The sequence below is a fragment of the Nothobranchius furzeri genome, chromosome 2, assembly GCF_043380555.1.
Source record: "Nothobranchius furzeri strain GRZ-AD chromosome 2, NfurGRZ-RIMD1, whole genome shotgun sequence".
Classification (NCBI taxonomy): domain Eukaryota; kingdom Metazoa; phylum Chordata; class Actinopteri; order Cyprinodontiformes; family Nothobranchiidae; genus Nothobranchius; species Nothobranchius furzeri.
Genome location: NC_091742.1, coordinates 97,311,090 through 97,335,210, shown reverse-complemented (window position 1 = coordinate 97,335,210; position 24,121 = coordinate 97,311,090). Strand labels below are relative to the sequence as shown.

At 42.2% G+C, this 24,121-nt stretch overlaps 1 protein-coding gene across 9 annotated transcripts in view; it reads left to right on the top strand.

Annotated features, from left to right (window-relative positions):
• The window catches only part of LOC107373113 (zinc finger protein 235-like), a 31,175-nt gene extending 7,369 nt beyond the window's left edge, over positions 1-23,806 (top strand). The window contains exons 1-11 of one of the 9 annotated variants that reach the window (XM_070548469.1): positions 335-1,833; positions 2,362-2,454; positions 2,587-2,750; positions 2,826-2,897; positions 2,972-3,042; positions 3,181-5,969; positions 6,435-6,497; positions 6,570-6,635; positions 6,705-6,825; positions 6,904-7,148; positions 21,164-23,806. In XM_070548469.1, coding sequence (XP_070404570.1) covers positions 6,998-7,148; positions 21,164-22,977 — 1,965 coding nt within the window. In that variant the 5' untranslated portion in view covers positions 335-1,833; positions 2,362-2,454; positions 2,587-2,750; ... (5 more) ...; positions 6,705-6,825; positions 6,904-6,997 and the 3' untranslated portion in view covers positions 22,978-23,806. Of the gene's footprint in view, positions 1-224; positions 1,834-2,361; positions 2,455-2,586; positions 5,970-6,434; positions 6,498-6,569; positions 6,636-6,704; positions 6,826-6,903; positions 7,149-21,163 lie in introns of those variants that run through there. The other 8 variants (XM_070548467.1, XM_070548466.1, XM_070548463.1 and 5 more) reach the window with 8 other exon arrangements.
• The last annotated feature ends 315 nt before the right edge of the window (positions 23,807-24,121 follow it).

Here is a 24,121-nt window from a genome sequence, read left to right as displayed (position 1 = left end):
GCTTTCTTTCCCATTCTGACCTTCAGTTTGGAGTTCAGGAGATGGTCTTGACCAGGACCACGCCCCTAATTGCATTGATGCAGCTGCCATGTGATTGGTTGATTAGATAATTGCATTAAGGAGAAGTTGAACAAGTGTTCTTAGTAATCCTTTAGGTGAGAGTAAGTGTGAATGTGAAGTTCCATCGATCGGTAATTCACATCATGCTTCTGTGTTTCCTACAGATGTTCAACAGCTGGTGCTGGTTAAAGAAGAAGCTCCTGAGGAACAGAGTGCAGGTGAGGACCAGAAAGACCCAGAACACGTCCACATGAAGGAGGAACAAGAAGAAAAGTGGACCAGTCTGGAGGGAGAGCAACTCCATTTGGAGGAGGAAACAGAAGCTGCCAGGTTTCCATTCACATTGGCTTCTATAAAGAGTGAGGAGGATGAAGAGAAACCTCTGTTCTCACAGCTTCGTCAGCAGCAAGTAGAAGTCAACGATGTTCAAACCAAAGGTAATCAGTGTATTGTAAATATTTATGTAAAGAAATGTATTCATAAAAGAACTAGAAATAAAATAGAAGAATAAACACAAGAAGTTAACCAGTGTTAGTAATCAGACTTATATGTGAATGTACCACAGAAGGAAGTAGTGGTTAGTATTGTAAAGTTCTATCAAAAATGAACCTAAATCCGTTAAAAATGTGTACAAATTCTAGAATCTCTAGGAACTGAAAAACAAATGAAAATGGAATTTGGATTCAACATAACAGCTAGTGGAGATCCTCACTTTTAACTGTTATGAACTCGGCCATAGATCTATACCCTTACCGAAAAGTAGTATATGCAAGTGTACTTCAAGTATACTAATTGTAAACTAAAAAGAAGAGAGTATACTTTCAGTTTACTCTAAGTGTACTTACTTGGAGATATTCTAAGTTTGTTACTTATACTAAAAAGTATACTAAAAGGCTCATGCTAAGAAGTATACTAAAAGTTTAAGTATATTATCATACTTGTATTTAAACTTTTGACTGATATACTTAAGGGGGCGATGGTGGTTAAAGAGCAAGTAACGTCTAAATTAACTTTTTTTTTGCTGATGAACTGTATAAATGAGTGTCTAATAGTGTTTTAAATGTGTGTATTCATTATTTTAGCATTTTGGTGCATTTTCTTAAAAAATTAAAAATTCTGCCTAAATACCACAGTATAGCTCCACCTTCAGCTTAAAACATAGAATTTGACTCATTTTGAATAAATTTTAGCCAATGGCTAAAGAGTAAGATACTACGTAATCCAGTAGAGTACTACGTAGCAGCTCTGTGTCAACGTTATAAAAGCATCGGGAGTCTCGGCCACGCCTTGTGGCGAGTTGGGAGTTGGATTTGCATGAGAGTGTAGGAGGCTAGCCGTAGTTCAGCATTAGCATATAGCATTAGCATATCCTAGTCTTTAGCATAGCTTTTAGTGTTATACATACTTATTTAGTGTTAGCTTGGCTGTTGGATATTGTAGTTTAGTTACTGTTTGGCTGTTAGTGTAATTAGGAAAGTAGTTCGGGTTTAGTGCTCCATATCGTGTTAGCATGGTGAGATGGTGTAGTGTAGTATGGTTGCGGAGCTCTGTCGGGTTGCACTCCTTTCCGCTGGACTTAGAAATTAGGCGCCAGTGGTTGCGTGTCTGGAAAAGATTCAGCTCCCGCCTGGTGCTGTAGTTTGCAACCAGCATTTTACCCGCGATTCTGCACGTCTCCGTTCCAAGAGGGAGGCTGTGCCCACCGTGGCTCTTCCGCGATTTAGATGCAGCCCACCGACTCTGCTCCCCCACCATGACGGGCTACAGTCTGAGGTGAGTAAGCTAAATAAAAGTTTTAACATCTTCTAAAGACAATTTCCTACCTAAATGCAAAGTTTGAGAGACGTGGTTCACTCCATTTAGCTAATATCAGTCTGCACTGCCTTCGGGCTATTTTGTCAAGTTCACAAAATGTGGAACGGGATGTAAGGTTAGAATCAGCGGCGAATCGGAACATATCTCGAAGCCCTGGCCGACAAAACGGTCCACATGACTGTCAGGCTCAGAGAAAATTCGGGTTGTTTTTGTGTCAGTCGGTAATTCAGCAACAGTGACTCTAAACTGACGCAGCACTAGTTGACAGACAGCATTACAGCGTGAAATCTAGCACAGCGTGACCCGGTTCCGTGAGGAATTCTGTTCAGGAGGTCGCATTTCAAGGTCTCCACATCATATGTGACTGACTTTTACTTTATAATAACATCACACACTAGGAATGTTATAAAGCGCCTATATGGGACAGTTTCTTTTGTATTTTATCTGACTTTATAAACATCAATGTGCTTCTATTTTTTTTTTCAGGCTAAATCTACCCAAGACACTGGCTGTCAGACTGATTTAGTAATCTGCAAGAATGCACTTGTCCAGGCTGACGTGGTGTTACCCGTAGCAAAGGTGAATTATTTTTAATAATCTTCTATGTAAACATTTTATTACCTTCTAGTTTTAATTTGTTTTACAGATTGTTACAAGTGATTTTATGCTCTTTTAAACATTTATAAATGTGCTGCTTCTTTGTTTTTATAGAGCTCACAGCCTCAGTGTCTTGTGACACAGGGACCATGACAGAAATTCATCTTCCAGAAGGTCCCAGAGCATCCACACCTCCTGAAAAGACCACGGTGTGAGGTGTCTGCTGTTGATTCCAGCTTCCACCTCAGTGACAGTGCAAGCTCAGTGAACTGTTCAAGGTAAAAAAAAAATTAAAACATTTCTGAATTTTTAAGATATTAACAATTAAATAAGTATGTGATTACATCATGAAGGAGGCTACTGATTCTGGCCCTGTGACACTTGGTGGTCACCACCAGGTGGTGACGTGTGAGCTGATTCACCTGGTAAATAACTTTTAAATTAAATATTTTGTTTTTGCTATCAAAAGTAAATTAACTAATAACCTGCATTACTGCAGGACACTCAGCAAAATATGGACTCTACACCATGAGGCAGGCACACGTTAATAACTCTATAAGAGCACATAAGGTAAGCAACACCACATATTATTTTTATTACTGTACACTGTCCTGGATTTGTTTTCTTTCTGCATGATTTGTTTTCTTTCTGCATCTCATCATTAGCCTGGCTGATCACCTGATAACTCCTGTCATCTGGTTATGACAGCATGAGGATGTCCTCACACACCTGTAACCTATCAGCTCATCTGGCAGAATAGAGAGAGAAGAGACAACACCACATCTCCTGTTCCTGGAAAGCCTTCAGCCATCCTTTGATGACTGAGAACCTCCATCAGCTCTGTCTCCTGTCTGCCTACAATTATTATAATAAATATTGTGTTTGACAAGTTTTTTGTGCTGCCAAATATCTCATTTTGATTCCAGTTTTGATATTTTAATGGATATTTATAAATTACATTAATTGAATTATCACATTGTCGCATGTTTAACTAGCTCTATTGTGATGAATTAAACTAGCACCTCACTGTTAAAAGCTCGTTTTAATTTCAAGCATGTTTAAGTATTTATGGACATGAACAAAAACAGGAAATATATAAATTGAGATTTATTTAATTAATGTAACAAATAAGGGGGAAAGAGTCATTGAAAGGCACATTCTTCTGGAAGCTCCTGATCCCGACGACATCAGCAGGAGACCAGCTGCAGACACCAGAGGATCACCTGCAACCAAGAGCAGCTAGTATCAGTAAATAAATAATGAAATCAGGGCAGTTTTAATGGGCTGAACACATTACAGAATAATTTTCTCATGGGATATTTTCATAACTTTATGCAGCAGACTAGCTTGAGCCCAGATCTCCTGGAGAGCTGCTATCCAGCACGTTTCAGTGGATTTTCCTGCTTTAACAGGTTAGATAAGCTGTTAAGCAGCTCAGCTGTTTGTTGCTGATTAAAACCAGGTGTGTTGATGCAGATAAATCTCTAAAACATGCTGAATACTAGCTTTTTAGGGCCATGGAGACAAACCCTGCAGCTAATCCAATGCTATGGCTAACGGCTACTTACGTTCAGAGATGGGTCTGTTGGGTCGGTTCCGGTAATTTCAGGCAACTCACAAGCTCAAAACAATAAGGCTCATGTCCGCTTGTCTCCTCCAAATAGACTTGGTCCCTTTCTTCTCGAGTGTCTGGGTAAGGAGGGGGAGAAACGTCCTCCACTTCTAATGACTGCTCAGAGTGAAGGGAGCTAGCTTCGTCTAGTTAGCCGTCTCTTCGTCACTGCCACGGCTCCGCCCTCTCGGTCCTCCAGGCAACGCCTACTAATGTTGCAGTTTTCAAAATTGATACGTGGGTGGGGTAAGACTCTGAGGCACACTTGACATGCACTTTAAGAGGTCGCCTTGCAACCAGGTCGTAGGTTTGCGTCCCGCTCAGTCTGTCGCTGTCATAGTGTCACTTAAAGGCAGGGTACGTAAGTTTTAAATGTGAAATAACTTTAACAATGTTTAATTTTGACCATCTGACCTAGTTTTATTAAAAGAAGTAAATAATCTTTAATATTTCAATTTTCTCCTAAGTCCCTCCCCTGCCCTGTAGAGCTCAGCCAATATTTCTGCAAGCCTAACGCGTTGACCAATAGCGCTGCATTACCACCAGGGGCAGCTGTCCATCGAGAACGAGCATTAGATCTCGGTGTGCACAAGCATGGCAGTGTCACGCGCTTCACTCGGCTCACTGTTTCGTGATCTACGCGGCCTGAAAACGGATGAAGTTGGCAAAGTATAATTTGGACAGGTAAGTTATTTATTGTTTTTCGGATAAATTTACTTAAAATCTTTCTTTCACTGAAAGAAGTAATAGAGCAAACAAGCTTTGTATGCTTAGTGTCCTATTGGCTAATGTAGCATTAGCTTGAATTCTAAGTCGACATGAATCGATGCTAGTCGAACTATTTATGCTATATCTGGAATATGCTTGAGTAACGAAAGGGAATTTTAGTTTTATTTATATGGGAGCTAATGATTAGTGTGGCGTTTAACTATAGGCCATATCAGTGTATTGTTTTAAGCTCTTGTATATAACTTCAGCATTAGCGGGGTTCAGTTAGCATCTTGAATGCTGTATTAGATGTTTACTCATTTTAATCAAACACTCAGCTCAGGAAAGTGTAATCAGCAGCTCTTGTAGTACTTGTTGAAGTCTGAGGAGATGATTCAGCAGTTAGAATTAGGTGTGATTGATCAGGAACGTATCCAAAACCTTACGTTTCCATTAGCACTGAAAGACATATTGTGCTAACCTGGGTGGGCCACGTGTACAGATTACTGTATGGTTTTGGGTTTTACCTACGTGAAAACTCCATATTAAAATAATATGAATGATAATCAGCTCGTGCAGAAATCTGTGAAGGCTGGGGAGAAACATTAGCTGTTGGAAAAAGACGTATCTGACAACAAACCTGTCCAAAACACGGTCACACTGGCTGTCAGTTAGCCTGATATCACACTATTTAGCCTGTTGCAGTCAGCAATAGTCGAGTGCCAAATTCAAGTATTTTATTAGGTTTCCCTGTTTTGAAAAAGCAAATCATATTAAAAGGAGTGATTAACAGCTCATGTTGAACTCCGTTAGCTGAGGAGATACTTTATCAATTACAATTAGATTTGTCTTAGCAGGAAAATGTAAAAATATAATGTGATTTGCATGCTCTTCATGCTACAGTCAATTATTTAGTAGTTTCTCTGACCTTCATTTCATTATATCTTACAATAACATAGATGTGTAAACTAAGAGATGGCTATATAACATAATGGTGTGTGTTTCTTTTACTTGTTTAGCCTGTGATCATTACTTTTTATTTTAATATGGGCTTTGTTTTTTACTGTCATCAGTCCAAATATGAAGCATCAGCATCAACACCATTGAAACGCCAACTGTTTATTTTTCCAACACCAGTGCCAGCTCTGTCTAGCATTCATGGAGGATCATCTGAAAGGTAAATAGCTGCCTAAAAGCCTCTACCAGGAATATTTTAATTTTGCCTGTTTGTTTAAAGTTAGTGGTGGGTTTTTTTGAAGAAATTCTGGAAATGGGATAACGAATGACTATAAAAAATGTATAGAAATAAATAAAACTATATTTTATTTAGCGCCTCTCAAGATAAAACTCTTGAGGCGCTTCACAACAAAATTAAAAATATTAAAATAAAAATTTATATTTTTATTTTAAACAAAGTTTATGAGAAAAAATAACACAATTGTGTTTTTAAAATGTAAAGAAAAATACAGGAAATTATTTGTAAAGAAGGAATTTAGTGGATACAGAGAAATGCGTAATAAGTAGAGGGAGAAAAATAAGGAGCGGGTGATGATGACGGCCAATAGACGAGGTCTATTACCTTAAATGACAAAATATGTATTGATTCTAATCATATTCTTGTGCTTGTATTTTATTTTCATAGGGACGATAATTTGGAGGAGGTGATGGAACAAGGTGAAACTGAAAATGAAGGATCTTCACAAATGTAAATACAAGGTTGTATCTGTATTTGGCTGTCACATTTGTCAGGAAAAGTAAACAATAATTACTTTTTTAGGTTATCTTGTGTGGGAATTGAAGAAAACATTGACGAGGAAGAGTACAACAATATTCAAATCTCTGTGTAAGTATTCAGATGTTAATAAATTGTGTCTAATTTTCCATACTAAAAACTTTTTTTGTGTATATTCAGGATAGAGTCATCAGATGACACATGGCCACCAGCGAACCAGAAGTTGATTCGTCTTCAGAGGAGGAGAAACCATCGAGATAGACGGTGGTGATGAGGACTACACACCTTATGTACACATAAGGTAATTCCTTTCATTTAATTTAAAACACTTTTCAGCTAATTTGTTGGATACTACAAGTTATGGTATGTGTCATTCCAGATACCATAAAATATTCAACAAAAAATCTAGATGCTGGAGGCTGTATTATGAGAAGGTGGCAAAAGACTTCTCCTACATCCCAGAGATCCAAACCATGATCGTCAGCCAACGTTTGACAAGCAAGAAAGGTCTTCCTCGACGCTACAAGCTAAGGCCTGAGGATCCAAGGCGTTACGGTTTGCTGTCCGGAGTTCCTGCACCATCAACAGAGGAACTTCTACAACACCTACGGACTTGCGGTGATGGTAAAATAAAACATTATCTGCCTTACATCTTCCACACAATAGTCCATTGCTACTTGAGTTTATTTTTTATTTGCAGGTAAAACTTTGCCGCAGACATAGGTGTTGGGGGAGGCGAGAGAAAACCCAAAACCTTCTTTATCTTTGTGTTTCTTTTTTTTTTTGTTTAAAAATAAAAATATTTTTTGGGAAATAAGGACTAATAATTTAAAAATGTATGTAAAATGCTGGAGATAGACATCAGTTTTTGTTGTTGTGCAGGAGTTTAACATTTATGGTATTTTTACAAATAACACAGAATTTTGCTTTAGAACACTTTATTAGAGCATCAAACAAAAATATATAAAAAACAAACTGATGTAAAATATTAAATATATACATGTATTTACAATAATCTTGGAAGAAAACAGTGTAATTACCATTGGGGTCAGGGAATTTTTCCCTTATCCTCCAGACAACACAGCTTGGGATTACTACCCAGCGCCCCCCACCAAGTTTTCCATGCTGCCATGCTACAAATTGTAAGCTGCATGTCGGAACTGTCTGTTGTCCTCACCAGGGTCCGGGTCATCATAAACCGCTCGAAACTCATTTGTTACACCCCTCTATGGGCTCAGCTAGGAAGGTGAGGGGAATAAACATAAGATGGACCAGTCTAACAAAAAGTGACCCTCGTTGGGGAGAAAAAGGCTTGTCCAAGCAAGACCAAACTCAAAGTTTCCTTTCAAGGATTTTATTACAAAAAGAAAGTACCAAAAGAAGGGCCAAAAACCCTTACCAAACTGAGTTTAAACGAATAACTGAAAATGTCCAGAGGACCAACCACTCTTAAAATTAATCTCCTTTATTTAAAAAGGGAATGAAACGCAAAAGGGGAAAATCCCACCCTTAAATTAACCAAGGTTTGTCTAACAGACAAAACCAAATGCTGAATTAACTTAGGTTACCCAAACAACAAAAATAGCTCAGGAAACTGAGACTTCAAAAGGGGAATAATCCCCACCTGGTAATTTAAACCACAAGATGGTCTAGCAGACACACCAAAACCAAAATTACCGCTTAACTGCAAATATCCCAAAACACAAAAGGTTCTAAAGCTGCTTCTTTACAAAAAGCCAACAACAACCTGTTAACTGCCAACGGGGAGAGAACAAACGTTGCCTCTGCAACTCCAAACATTTCTCTCCCCTGATGAGCTCCAGCTGGCCGCTTTTGAAGGGCCGGCTGATGAGATAAAAAGTCCCAGCTGCTTGTGCCTGCCGCTCCGGCGCTCTCCATGGTGCTGGAGTAAGGACAACATCCCAGAGCGTAGCTGTCCGTGGTGCTGCGCTGCTGCACAGGGAACGGCGCGGAGCACACCTCTGGGCTTCAAAACGGCTGCGGCCGTAACATCCCCACCCTTAAAAGAAAAAAGGAGGGGGTGAGATAAAGAATCTAAAACCATACCTAAGGCACCACCATCTTTTTTCTTAAAACGCAAGATACATTTAAAACTCAACAGTATCCTCCATTTACACACAACCAGGGCATCCCGCTAACTACCTATGGGGGAGCTTCTCTAACTCAACCCTTGCTCTTCATGCGGGTTAAGGCGGGCAGATTAAGCACATGTGTGGGTGTACACATACAAACCAGCGACGACGAGGGGTGGCCCATTGGCAAGCCCGTCCCCCATCACCCTGGGGTGCTCCCGAGATGTCTGCAGGACACAGACAACACTAGCCTCTTGCCGCAACCCTAGAGAAAACAACAAACGGCAACACCCTAAAGAGGGTGAAGCCCTTGTGCCTACAAGGGGCCCTGGAAGGAGGAGTTAAAACAAATTGTATGCATCTGTGATATGTAGTGGTTATTGGACGCTACAGGTTACCAAAACTTCTGGACAACCCATCAGCAATGATGTTGTTAGTCCCCTTCTTGTGTCGAACCTCGATGGCATATTCCTGTAGGATGAGCGCCCACCGCATGAGCCGCTGGTTCTGGTTATACATCCTACTGAGGAAAGTCAAAGGGTTATGGTCTGTATACACTATTGTAGGAGAACAACTGGAACCCACGTAAACGTGGAAATGCTGCAATGAAAGGAGTAGAGCCAACGTTTCCTTTTCAATGGTGGAATAGTGCAGTTGGTGTCGGTTGAACTTCTTAGAAAAATAACAGACCGGATGAGCAATACCAGCTGAATCTTCCTGGATCAGCACACTTCCAGCGGCTATAGCGCTGGCATCAACTTCCAGCTTGAACGGCCTGGTCAGATCAGGTGCAGCCAGGACAGGAGCAGAGCACAGCAGCAGCTTGGCAGCCTCAAAAGAGGCTTGGCACTCCGAAGTCCGTTCAAACTTCCTTTTGGGACTTAGCTGATCTGTGAGAGGAAGAACAACGGCAGAAAAGTTTCGACAAAACCCCCTATAGTATCCAACCATGCCCAGGAACCGTCTCAGTTCTCGGCGAGTAGAGGGAGGAGGAAACGACATCATAGCCTTTACCTTTTCATGCAGGACCTTTACTTTCCCCTGCCCAACTTCTTTACCTAAGTAAGTGACGGTAGCCTTAACAAAGTCACATTTGGCCAAGTTCAGGGTCAGGTTGGCCTGCACCAGACGATCAAATAACTGAGTGAGAGTGTTGAGGTGTTCTTCCCAGGTGTCTGTATAAACAACAATATCGTCGAGGTAAGCACTACAATGTGAGAGGCCAGAAGTAACAGTGTTAATTAACCTTTGGAAGGTGGCAGGTGCATTTTTCATGCCAAAGGGTAACACAGTGTACTGTAAAAAGGCATCTGGGGTAACAAAAGCTGACATAAGAGAAGCTTCTTCTGTTAAAGGTACCTGCCAATATCCCTTTAACAGGTCCAACTTAGTCACAAACTTGGAAGGTCCCACACTGTCAACGCAATCATCTATACGGGGTAGAGGATATGAGTCTGAGATGGTAACCACATTTAACTTCCTGTAATCGGTTATAAACCGAGCGGTTCCATCTGGTTTCCTCTCCACCAGACAGGGTGAACTCCAGGGGCTCCTGCTGGGAATAGCAAAGCCATTTTTCAATAAGTACTCCGTTTCTTCTTTCATAATCAGTCTTTTCTCGGGACTAGCACGGTACGGATGCTGTCTAATGGGCTTGGCTTCACTCACCTCAACATGATGTGCTAACACAGTGGTCTGAGTGGGCACATCAACAAACAGACTCTTCCTAGAGTGAATTAACTTCACCAAGTCTCCAGCCATTTCAGGTGACAAATGTGTTATCTGTCCTTCCAGTTCCTTAAGTGCCTCGGAGTTATTTAACCGAGGACTACAACTAGAGGGGAAGTCTTCTCCGACTTCACCAGCTTCCTGTGGTACCATAGGTTTGTTAGCAGCATCTGGTACTAAAACACAAGTTGTTACAGGTTTAGACAGAGGGGAACCATCCTCATAGCGCTTCAACATGTTAACATGACAAACCCTGCTTTTCTGTCTCCTGGCAGGTGTGTGTAGCACATAATTTGTGTCCCCGAGCTTACTCAGGATCTCAAATGGTCCCTCAAATTTGGTGCTGAGAGCCGAATTGGACAAAGGAGTTAGAACCAGTACCTTGTCTCCAACTGCAAAGTTACGTCTGGTTGCCGTCTTATCATACTGAACCTTCATCTTCAGTTTAGCTTTGTCCAAGTGAGTTTTAGCAATAGAGTTTGCTTCCTTTAATCTTTTCTGGAAGAGTTGGACATACTCCCTCACTTTTCTGTCAGGCGGATCAGAAAAAAGAAATCTCTCTTTTAGAGCTTTCAGGGGACCACGAGGAGTGTGTCCAAACACAAGCTGGGCAGGACTAAAACCAAGAGAATCCTGCACAGCCTCACGAGCAGCAAACAACACAAAAGGCAATCCTTCTTCCCACGTTTTGCTTTTACTTAAGCAATACTTTGTCAGCATTGCCTTTAAAGTTTGGTGCCATCTTTCCAAAGCGCCTTGACTCTGAGGATGATACGCGGATGACATGACATGTGTGATTCCTAAGGTTTTTGTTACCTGTTTGAACAGTTTAGATTTGAAGTTTGTCCCTTGGTCGGTCTGTATTACCTTTGGTAACCCAAAGATGGAGAAGAAATGGGTTAGAGCTCTGATTATAGACCTGGTGGTGATGGAGTTCAGCGGTATGGCCTCCGGAAACCTTGTAGCTGAACACATAAGGGTTAACAAAGATCGCTTTCCTGTTCTAGAAGGAGGTAAAGGTCCCACACAGTCTAAGATGACATGGTCAAAAGGCGTACTCACTACAGGAATGGGCCGTAACGGGGCAGGAGGAATGGGCTGGTTCGGCTTTCCTGTCATCTGACAGACATGGCAACGCCGACAGAAGAGAGACACCTCTTTCTTCATCCCTGGCCAAAAGAAATGCTGCAACAACAGTTTATAAGTTTTGTTGACACCCAAATGGCCAGACCAGTCACTCTCGTGTGCCAAGGAGACCACATGTTCTCTGTAAGAGGATGGAACAATTATTTGCTTCACCAACCCCCATTCCATGCCCTCAGCCGCGGGCTGAGGCCAACAACGCACCAGCACATCATTATCTAATAAATAATGTGTTGTAGTTTTGTCTGTTTTATCTGAAGTGGTCACCTGTTCAAAATAAGGTTTCAGAGTAATATCACTCTTCTGTGCAGCAGAAAGGGTTTCTGCCGTAAGTGGAAAAGGTTCTCCTTGCTGAGGTTCAGCATCAGCCTTTTCTCTCTGCTTTTCTGCGTCTGATGACGGAACAAATCCAAGTCCATCATGGGCTGTCTGTTCGGAGTCATCACTGAGGAGTCTCATCAGCACCGAGTCACTTAACTGGATGTCCACATTATTCTGCGTTTGCGAACGGGTGACAGCACAAGCTGGGTAAAAATGTGAATCAGCAGCACAATTTACATGTTCGGCTTGAGGTTGAGGAACTACTTCTAGAAGAGGTAGCACTTTACCTCCAGCAACATCATTCCCCAACAACACATCAACCCCGTTTACCGGTAAATGGTCACAAATGGCAACATCAAAGCAGCCGCTAACGAGCTGGCATTCCAGGTGAACGCGGTGCACCTGGGCAGGCAGGGATTTCATTTCAATTCCCTGTAACAAAACAGCGTACCCGCGTGAACTACTGGCTGAAAATGGGAGTGCGCTGCTCAGTATTAACGTTTGAGACGCACCTGTGTCTCTCAAAATGCGAACGTTTTGCTTGTCTGCATCACCAGGAGTCAACGAGATCTCCCCCGAAAGAATAAAGGGTGCAAAACAAGCATCAGGCTCCCCGGCGGCGCACAAGGGGTTAACCACAGGCGACTTTTTAAGGAATGCAACTTCCTTAGGAGCTGCAGTGGGCTTCCCGTTCTTTTTCTGCAACATAAAACAATCCTTAAGAACGTGTCCCGTTCTGTGACAATAGTAACAGGTACGGGTTTCAGGATTTCCGTTTTGAGAGCTTCTTTTTATGGATTTCTTCATCAAAATGGGCTGAACGTCTTTTCTCTCATCTCTCCTCACATTCTCTCTGTGAGTGAGTGTGAATTCGTCCGCTAAAAGGGACGCAGCTGATAAGGTGCTGACTTTTTGTTCGTTTAAGTAGGTTACCAGTCTCTCAGGCAGCTTACGTTTAAAATCCTCCAAAAGGATAAGCTCTCGGAGGTCACTCAAAGTTTTAATTTTTGTGGACGAACACCATTTATCAAACAGCATGCTTATTTCACGTGCAAATTCCACATGTGTTTGTCCAGCACTTTTCTTAGCTTGTCTGAATTTTTGACGATAAGCTTCTGGGATTAACTCATACGCTTGTAGTATAACAGTTTTCACTCGGTCATAGTCCAGACTATCTGTGACAGGGAGCGCAGACAGAACTTCTAAAGCTCTGCCGCTCAGCTTGCACTGGAGCAGCAGAGACCACACCCCGCACGGCCACTGCAACGTCTCCGCAATTCTTTCAAAAGCTACAAAATAGCTGTCAACCTCGGTCTCTCTAAATGTAGGCATTAAGGAAATGCACTTACTAATGTCAAAGGCCGGGGTTGTGGCGGGTTGCGGAGCTTTGGTGGGCGTGATATGAAGTCCAGGGTTGGAAAGCTGGGCTTCCAGTTCCAATTTCCTTATTCTCACAGCTGTGTCAGCTTCAATCTCCATCCTCCGAACCTCCAGTTCCATCTGGAGTCTTTTAGCCTGGGCTCTCTCCTCTCTTTCCATGTCCAGACGTGCCAGCCGCACCTGTAGTCGTGCGTCTCGAGATCCTTCCGTCGGCAAACCTGGGGAGGTCGGAACAGACTTTCGTACGGTTAGAGGAGTTTTTCCTGTCTCCATCGTCTCACCCTCATGATCCTCCGCAGCAGCAGGGACTTCAGGATCGTCACATTCATCAGGATCTGCAGGAGATCCTTCTGGTTCAGTCTTTGCACCAGACTCATTCTCAGTCTTTAAAATCCCCATGTCCTCCAAATGCTCCACAATGAGCAATTTCAAGTCTTTTTTCAGCACAGGGTTTGGGATGTCAAGAGCAAGGTTGACAGCTATCTGCAGAAGGTCAGCCTTGCGGCAACGCTCCAGCACCTCACGGGATGGAACCTCCATAAATGTCTCCACACAAAACTGAGCCATGTTTAAGCACAAAACAAAATGACACAACACAAAACAGCGTGGGTTTTGTGTCTTCACAAAACCAACAAAGAGCAAATGTTAAAACTAGTCCAAACATTTGGCACGGGCTTAACTGATCTAAAACAGGCTATAAACGTGTAATAAAACAGCTATAAATCAGTGTATTCCCGGACGAGCCCCCATTTATGTTACACCCCTCTATGGGCTCAGCTAGGAAGGTGAGGGGAATAAACATAAGATGGACCAGTCTAACAAAAAGTGACCCTCGTTGGGGAGAAAAAGGCTTGTCCAAGCAAGACCAAACTCAAAGTTTCCTTTCAAGGATTTTATTACAAAAAGAAAGTACCAAAAGAAGGGCCAAAAACCCTTACCAAACTGAGTTTAAACGAATAACTGAAAATGTCCAGAGGACCAACCACTCTTAAAATTAATCTCCTTTATTTAAAAAGGGAATGAAACGCAAAAGGGGAAAATCCCACCCTTAAATTAACCAAGGTTTGTCTAACAGACAAAACCAAATGCTGAATTAACTTAGGTTACCCAAATAACAAAAATAGCTCAGGAAACTGAGACTTCAAAAGGGGAATAATCCCCACCTGGTAATTTAAACCACAAGATGGTCTAGCAGACACACCAAAACCAAAATTACCGCTTAACTGCAAATATCCCAAAACACAAAAGGTTCTAAAGCTGCTTCTTTACAAAAAGCCAACAACAACCTGTTAACTGCCAACGGGGAGAGAACAAACGTTGCCTCTGCAACTCCAAACATTTCTCTCCCCTGATGAGCTCCAGCTGGCCGCTTTTGAAGGGCCGGCTGATGAGATAAAAAGTCCCAGCTGCTTGTGCCTGCCGCTCCGGCGCTCTCCATGGTGCTGGAGTAAGGACAACATCCCAGAGCGTAGCTGTCCGTGGTGCTGCGCTGCTGCACAGGGAACGGCGCGGAGCACACCTCTGGGCTTCAAAACGGCTGCGGCCGTAACATCATTCTACAATGTTCTGGCCAGGCGGAGAACACCATTTTGCAGAATAAACTCCTCCATGTGTGGTACAGTTGAAATACATGTCTGGGGAGGCTGTTGGCAGCATTTCTTTTCCAAATCAGTTGGCATCTCTCTGCAGTGGGAGCATACACACCATGAAGGTTGATTGAATGTTGGAGGTGTTGTGGCAGGTGGACCAGAGAGGGCAAGTACATCAAAGAGAACACCAGTGTCTGTCCAGCACCATGGTAAGGACGTCAATAGCGTGCTGAGGGTTCAGGTTCTGTATGTGTTGCTACAAACGTGGAAAGGGATGCTACAGCAACAGTTTTTAGGATAATTTAGTGTAATATTGTTATGCTTACACGTTCAAAGTCTATTCGCTCGGAACGAAGATTCCGAACTCGAGTGATATCTTCATCTCCAAGGTCCGCAGCTGAGTGTCTCGCACTTCTTCAGCCTCTAGACGCACCATGGCATCTGGATGCACCACGGATTTGAGATGATGGTGGGCATCTCCTTTTTGCACCACGTCTTGAGGATGCAATGGGAGGTTCAAACTCTTCCTCAGAGGATTCCTCAATCACTGAAATCTAAATTGTATTAGAATTTTTAAATAATTATACTAACATAAAAAGTACTCTTGCATATTAATCAATTTTGACACAGATCAGGTTTACATCTAGTCCAAATTAGGAATAAACCAACAATAAACAGAAACTATGAAAACAACCATTATTATAGGAGGACTACACAGAATGCAGTGTTTATTCATGATTTCCACATAAATTATTTATATGCTTTGATATATTCATCCCATCTTGAATAGCAAAGCAATTAGAAATAAGCTAATTACTCGTAATAAAATGCTAACAATTTGATAGGATTAATTTTATTTACAATATAGATTGTCAACTGTTACTGGTATTTTAAAACATATATATTTATAGATATTCTTTATAAAATGCCTTTTGTAAACAGTAAGTGTTTAATTTGCTGGTTAAAAACAACTGTCTTACCTCAGATAACTCCACTGCTAACAGTAGCTTAGCTCTATTACGAAGAAGCAATGCTCCAATGTTGACTCGGCTTTTCCTGCACGTGCACATTGGGAGGCGTGGCTTTCGGCTTTTCAGGAAGGGCGGGGGAGTGAGCAACAGCAGTTCGAATTAAAAAATCTCCTCCTCCTCACCCTGATGGTGTGATCTTACGGACCCTGCCTTTAAGACACTTAACCCGCATTGCCTGCTGGTGGTGGTTGGAGGAACTGGTGGCGCCAGTGCTCGGCAGCCTCGCCTCTGTCAGTGTCCCCCAGGGCAGCTGTAGCTACGATGTAGATAATCACCACCAGTGTGTAAAAGGTTGGCTGACTGATTGTGTTGTGAAGCGCCTTGGGGGGTTGTAGAACACTAAGAAGGCGCTATACAAATACAAGCCATTTACCATTTATTAATTTTACATTTTATTTCACTCATACCATTTAGTGCAAGATGTATATAATATCATTTGCAAATCCCATCTTGCAAGTTTTTATCAATAGGCTTTGGAACACAGCTCAAGAGTGAATATAAGTGACCTGATCAGGTCACCTAGCAATAGAAGCTGTTAAGTTAAGAAAAAAAAGATTAAGAAAAAAATTATTTCCAGTCTGGGGGCCACAGCTGCAAATGATCTGTCACCTTTGGTCTTTAGACCAGAAAAGTCCAGCCACGGGTCTGCTCCAGCCCTCCATCCACGTCTGGATCCTCCTGCAGCAGATCCAGCTGCACTGTTAAAGACTTCCTGCTCACTCAGTTTAAATAAATGATCCAGGAAGAGTCAGTCAGGTTAATCCTGCTTTAACCGTACATAACTGGTCCATACTGGTTTTGATCTGTAAATAAGTGTAACGTGTTATAAATAATCTTGTCTTCTTAACATCTTTTCATTTTCTGTTCATGTAACATGTTCAAAAAACATCTGTAATAATAAAACTGGTGATAAAATCAATGACCAGAAACAGTTATCAGTTAGTATTTGTTTTAATAAATGTGTTCAAATATCAAACAGCTAAATAACATTAACATGATGACAGTAGAAGGCCTCTCTCCCAGGAGGACCACCAGGTAAAGCCTCTCCTGACCCTGGACACCTGCAGTCCTACAGAGAAAATCAGACCACAGGTGACAAAAAGGCAATAAACACATTTTTACATTTATCCACATGAGAAGATAAAAATTACATTCTTCACACAAACTTTTTACTTCATTAAAACGTGTATCCCTGAATGTAAAACTACTTTTCACAGAAGAACTTCTGTGGCTGTGTGTAAACAGCTTCACTCTTCACCTCTAAGCTTAATAAAAACGCTTCTTTGCTTCGTTGTCCTTAAAACAAATGACAAGTTTAATTCGCTACACACACACACATACACGCACACATACACCCACACACACACACGGGAATAACTGGGACATGCGAAACAAACTCGTTCTGGCTATTTTCTGCCTAAAATGTAATTTAAAAAAAATATACAAACGAAAAATGTCTATGAACTGAACCGCTTTAAGCTTTTTAGGTTTCAACGGCTAGTTTTTAACAAACTTACGTTTAAAACTTCGTAGCTCTCCCCATTTTCTCTTCCTGTTGAAAATCCACAGCTGGAGCGAGGACGCGTTTGAGGACGCGAGAATGAGTATTCTTGGAATTCATACAGTACTCGTCGCTGCGCTGTGACGTCATCAACCTCAAAATGCACTCTTACTAGCATCCTTCCTGTGGATTCGCAACATGTGGATCACTGGTAATGTTCATGTTTGTAAAAAATGCGTTAGGCAGAACAACTTCCGGTTCAAAAGGCTAACGGATCCGTCATCCAATCAGTGATGCCTGTTGTTGCAGCATTGGTACCTACCTCTTCCGGTTTGTTTTTTGTTTTTGCGCTTTTCAATTTGTTGCGCATTTTGTGATTTGTTTTTGTGTTTAGTGAATTTGTTGTGCTTTTCAATTTGTTGCGTGTTTTGTGATTTGTTTTTGTGTTTAGTGAATTTGTTGTTACGCTTTACAATTTGTTGCGTGTTTTGTGATTTGTTTTTGTATTTAGTGAATTTGTTGTTGTGCTTTACAATTTGTTGCGTGTTTAGTGATTTGTTTTTGTGTTTAGTGAATTTGTTGTTGCGCTTTTCAATTTGTTGTGTGTTTAGTGATTTGTTTTTGTGCTTAGTGATTTTTTGTTGCATTTAGTGAATTTGTTTTTGCGCTTTTCAATTTGTTGTGCGTTTTGTGATTTGTTTTGCATTAAGTGATTTGTTGTTGCGTGTTTCAATTTGTTGTTGTGTTAAGTGATTAGTTTTTGTGGTTTGCACTTCAGGGCCACCGTACTAATGGGCCTAAAGTGTGCCAAGAAAATATCCCCCACACCATTACCCCGGGTTTCCACGGGAGCCGTCAGCAGCACGTTACTGCAGCAGCACGTCTTGCTCGCGTAAGCTGCTGCTTGGCCCTTCCCACGAGATGCGAAGCAGCAGGGGAGCAGCTGTCACCGACAGAGCACGAAGTCACACGAGTGACTTCGTCAGTAAACACAACAACAAGCAGGAGAAAATTACAACATGGTTTGTGTTTTATGTTCTGTCCGTTTTATAATCGCCAATACGGACCTGAAAAACAACAGAGACCGCTAGCTAGGTGATAACTTCTCACGGGGACGCACAGTTAGTAACCTTTTAAAAGTAAAGCAACCGGAAGGCAGTACGTTCTTTATTCTGAAAATCTCGGTAGCTTCTCTCCATTTCTGCGTCCGATTTCCTGTCTTTCCTTCCCCAAAAATGTCGAACTTGACCCGTTTCAGAGGCGTCGCGCGTAGAAAATAGAACCGGCGCGTAAAGGCCGCGACATGCTGCTCCTGAGACGCGGCCGACTCGCGCTGCTGACGGCTCCGGTGGAAAAGGTTCTGTTGACCACAGCGGTTCCTATCAGCAGCTATGACGTGCTGCTGCAGTAACGTGCTGCTGACGGCTCCCGTGGAAAGCCGGGGTTACACCACTGCCACCACCAGCCTGCACAGTGGTAACAAGGCATGATGGATTCATGTTCTCATTTTGTTTATGCCAAATTCTGACTCTACCATTTGAATGTCTCAACAGAAATGGAGACACATCAGGTAACATTTTTCCAGTCTTCAACAGTCCAGTTTTGTTGAGCCGGTGCAAATTGTAGCCTCTTTTTCCTGTTTGTAGTGGAGATGAGTGGTACCCGGTGGGGTCTTCTGCTGTTGTAGCCCATCTGCCTCAAGGTTGTGCGTGTTGTGGTTACTGCATTCCTCGGTTGTAACGAGTGGTTATTCAGTCAAAGTTGCTCTTCTATCAGCTTGAATCAGTCGGCCCATTCTCCTCTGACCTCTAGCATCAACAAGGCATTTTGGCCACTGGACTGCCGCATACTGGATGTTTTTCCCTTTTCACACCATTCTTTGTAAACCCTAGAAATGGTTGTGGGTGAAAATCCCAGTAACTGAGCAGATTGTGAAACAGCGTCCGAAATAAAATTTTTGACTCACCGGCCAAGTTGGCTGGTTGATGATGAAAATCTACCAGCCAAGCATACTTTTTACCGGCCAAAATTCTAAATGATTTACCCCCACATTCCACTACCTCCGCTCCGACACGAACGCCGGAGCAAAATCGGTCCCGTTGTAGTCAATCAGAGCAATTCCACTACTGCGGCTGTGCTCCGGCAGTGCGGCGCCTTGCGCCGCCCTCTTTTCCGGCGTCCGGCAAAGATAGAATCGATCCTATTTTCGCCGGACGCCGGAGCACCTCCGCAGTAAATGGACAGAAATCACAACTGCCCAACAGGAAAAGGAGCAAGCACAACTTCCGTTTTTCACAATAAATCGATAAACAAAATGCGTATTTTGTTTCATATGCACAAGTTTAACAACTTTTAACAACTATCAATGGCGGCTGAAGTTTAAATGCACAAAAGTAAGCCATAAATACAGTTTCCACTATCAAAGTAGTCACACTTTGTTGATCCAAACACTGCTGATCTCTCTACACAAATGATGGGCAGATTAAACAGTTCATGTCGATGCTTCTCCCACACAATGGGTGTTTGGATCTAACTTCTGCGTTTATTGCTCGGACTGTATCGCAAGATCTCGAAAATCCCGCGCATGCCTGTTTGCCCACCTCAGGTCTCCGCACCGGAGCGGAGCCGTTGTAGAGCGGGTACCAAGAAAAATTGAGTTCGGAAGCGAGCGGCTGCGGAAGGCGGGGGCGGACCGGAGCAGAGCGGAGGTAGTGGAATTTGGGGGTAAGATCTACCTAAAGCATGTTATTCTATATTATGTTGATTCCAAACAGAGAGGAGTGACAAAATAATTAAAACATCAAATAATAAGAAAAACATCTCTTTTGTCATTTTACTATTTATTTATATATTTTTAGAGGTGTTTTTATGAACTCTTTAATTGAAATCTAGTCAGACACCTTGTTTTCTCTGACATAGCCATTAGTGCAGAGACTGTGGGTGTCACCAGTGGAGACTCAGACTGAGCCCGGGACATGGATGTGCAGGCAATATGGCATTTGCTGTTTTCATGTTCTCGAATAGTCTCAAGCTTCATTGTCTTATTTCCTATGACAAACGAGTTGTTACAGTTCTTCTCACGAGCGTGCTGGTGGCAAGCGGTGCAGCTTATTTGCGCAGATTCTGGTTCATAATGTAGCCAGTGTCTTACGACTCCGCCATCTCCAGTTCGTCACTTTTCACAAAATCTTCTGGTTGCCACTGGTCCTGGTGGTTTTTTTCCAGTTCGACGAGTTTTCTTTTGGAAGGCTGGCTGACTCCAGTTAAAAACCGCCACATTTCACAGCTAGTTTTAACACGAAGCTAACCTCTAACTTGATAAACTGATTGAATGGGATAGGCGGAAATGACGTTGGATGCGGCACTCACGTTTCGCGTACGTTTGTGTACATTGCACGCAGGCGGAAGGAGTATCAGAAATCCATGGAAGATGACTGATAAACATAACTAATTTGGTGCAAACATTTACTCGCTATGTGGCAGATAGAGCTAAAAAATTTACCCGCCAAATGGAGCAATTTGCTCGCATTTGGCGAGTGGCGAGTGTTAATTTCGGACCCTGTTGTGAAATACTCAGAATGGCCCGTCTGGCACCAACAACCATGCTACGCTACAAATTGCTTAAATCACCTTTCTTTCCCATTCTGACCTTCAGTTTGGAGTTCAGGAGAAGGTTTTGACCAGGACCGCACCCATAAACGCATTGATGCAGCTGCCATGTGATTGGTTGATTAGATAATTGCATTAAGGAGAAGTTGAACAGGTGTTCTTAGTAATCCTTTAGGTGAGAGTAAGTGTGAATGCTAAGTTCCATCGATCGGTAATTCACATCATGCTTCTGTGTTTCCTACAGATGTTCAACAGCTGGTGCTGGTTAAAGAAGAAGCTCCTGAGGAACAGAGAGCAGGTGAGGACCAGAAAGACCCAGAACACATCCACATGAAGGAGGAACAAGAAGAAAACTGGACCAGTCTGGAGGGAAAGCAACTCCATTTGAAGGAGGAAACAGAAGCTGCCAGGTTTCCATTCACATTGGCTTCTATAAAGAGTGAGGATGATGAAGAGAAACCTCTGTTCTCACAGCTTCATCAGCAGCAAGTAGAAGACAAAGAAGTTCCAACCAGCAGCTCAGCTCACCAGATGATAGCAGAAACTGGTGGAAGAGCAGACACTAGCAGGAACCAAGATCTGAACCCTCATGAACAGACATCTGATTCTTCAGAAACTGAAATGAGTGGAGATTATGAAGAGGGTGATGATGTGAATCTAGACTCTGAGCTGTCAGACTCTGGGTCTGAAACTGGAGAAGAGGACAGTGACTGGAATGAAAGCAGGTCTTCTGATTCACATGTTAGGACTGTCAACAAGTCCTTTAGCTGCCCTGAGTGTGGTAAACAATTTGTCCACAAGAGGTCTCTCCAGAAACATGTGAGAGTGTCAGGTCATTCAGCAATAAGGTCTTCAAGCTGTTTGGTCAAAAAGAAAGGTGTTAGAGTGAAGCAACATGTAGACTCATGCAAGAAAGTCCAGAAAGAACTAAAATCATTTAGTTGTGATGACTGTGGTAAACGATTTAGTTCAATGTGTAATTTAAACGTGCACATGAGAGTCCACACAGGAGAAAAACCTTTTGTCTGTGAGATCTGTGGTGAAAGATTTGCCTATAAGCAAGTCTTAGACAGTCACATGAGAATCCACACAGGAGAAAAACCTTTTGCCTGTGAGACCTGTGGTAAAAGATTTGCCTATAAACGAGCCTTAGACGCTCACATGAGAATCCACACAGGAGAAAAACCTTTTGCCTGTGAGACCTGTGGTCAAAGATTTGCCTATAAACAAGCCTTAGACGCTCACATGAGAATCCACACAGGAGAAAAACCTTTTGCCTGTGAGACCTGTGGTAAACGATTTGCCTATAAACAAGTCTTAGACAGTCACATGAGAATCCACACAGGAGAAAAACCTTTTGCCTGTAAGCTCTGTGGTCAAAGATTTGCCTATAAACAAGCCTTAGGTGTTCACATGAGCGTCCACACAGGAGAAAAACCTTTTGCCTGTGAGACCTGTGGTCGAAGATTTAGCCAAAAGGGAATTTTAAGCATTCACATGAGCGTCCACACAGGAGAAAAACCTTTTGCCTGTGAGACCTGTGGTAAAAGATTTGCCTATAAACGAGCCTTAGACGCTCACATGAGAATCCACACAGGAGAAAAACCTTTTGCCTGTGAGACCTGTGGTAAAAGATTTGCCCATAAGCAAGTCTTAGACAGTCACATGAGAATCCACACAGGAGAAAAACCTTTTGCCTGTAAGCTCTGTGGTCAAAGATTTGCCTATAAACAAGCCTTAGGTGTTCACATGAGCGTCCACACAGGAGAAAAACCTTTTGCCTGTGAGACCTGTGGTCGAAGATTTAGCCAAAAGGGAAATTTAAGCATTCACATGAGCGTCCACACAGGAGAAAAACCTTTTGCCTGTGAGACCTGTGGTCAAAGATTTGCCTATAAACAAGTCTTAGGGCTTCATATGAAAGTCCACACAGGAGAAAAACCTTCTGCCTGTGAGTCCTGTGGTCGAAGATTTAGCCGAAAGGCAGCTTTAGACGTTCACATGAAAGTCCACCGTTCACATGAAAGTCCACACAGGAGAAAAACCTTTTGCCTGTGAGACCTGTGGTCGAAGATTTAGCCGAAAGGGAAATTTAAGCATTCACATGAGAGTCCACACAGGAGAAAAACCTTTTGCCTGTGGGCTCTGTGGTCAAAGATTTAGCCAAAAGGCAGCTTTAGACCTTCACATGAGAGTCCACACAGGAGAAAAACCTTTTGCCTGTGGGCTCTGTGGTCAAAGATTTAGCCAAAAGGCAGCTTTAAACATTCACATGAAAGTCCACACAGGAGAAAAACCTTTTGCCTGTGAGACCTGTGGTCGAAGATTTAGCCAAAAGGCAGCTTTAGACGTTCACATGAAAGTCCACACAGGAGAAAAACCTGTTTTTGTGTGAGACCTGTGGTCAAAGATTTAGAGACAAGACAGATTTAAACTGTCACATTACAGTTCACGCAAGACATAATGAGTTATTTTGAAGGTGTTATTGATGGAAAAAAATTCCATCTGTGAGAGCAGGGGAGTGGAGGAGGAGGAGAATGTGTGTGCGCGCAGGGGCTTAGCAAGCTTTTGTAAAGTGTAAGAGCCAATTAGTTTCTAATTAATTTAGGATATATTAGTGAATAAGTTTAAAAAATTGCATATTTGTGATGTTGAAAAAATTAATTTCATTAAAAAATACAGAAACACAAGTTATAATCATAGAATGTAGAAGTGTTAGATTCAGAAACATTTTCTTTGTATTTTGGGCTTCCTGTATCCCATAATTCCTTGTATAGAAGGTTTGGGTTTTTTGGGGGGGGTAGATGGAGCGTAAGGAGGCAATACAGTTTTTTGACCAAGTTGTACCACGATTTGATTTTTAATTAAACCATCTTTTTATAAAGAAGATCATCTGGTATTATTCGCGTGATTACAAATCTAAGTTGCTCAACCAACTTCCAATGGTGACTTAAAGAAGAAAAAGAACCGGATTGCCACCACATTTTACCACATTTTAAGTAAAAAAAACTGGCTTCAGACCAGCATGGCACAGGCTGCAGAGAGACGCAGCAGGTGCGTCACATTGAGGATGTAAAGTTAAGAGCGCTGCTCTGCCATGAAGATGCCGGCATTAACAATGGATTATTACTCAAAAGAAGGTAACAAATCCTTTTCATATTTCATGCTGAAAACAGAAAAGGACGTGAGTTGGATGCACGTG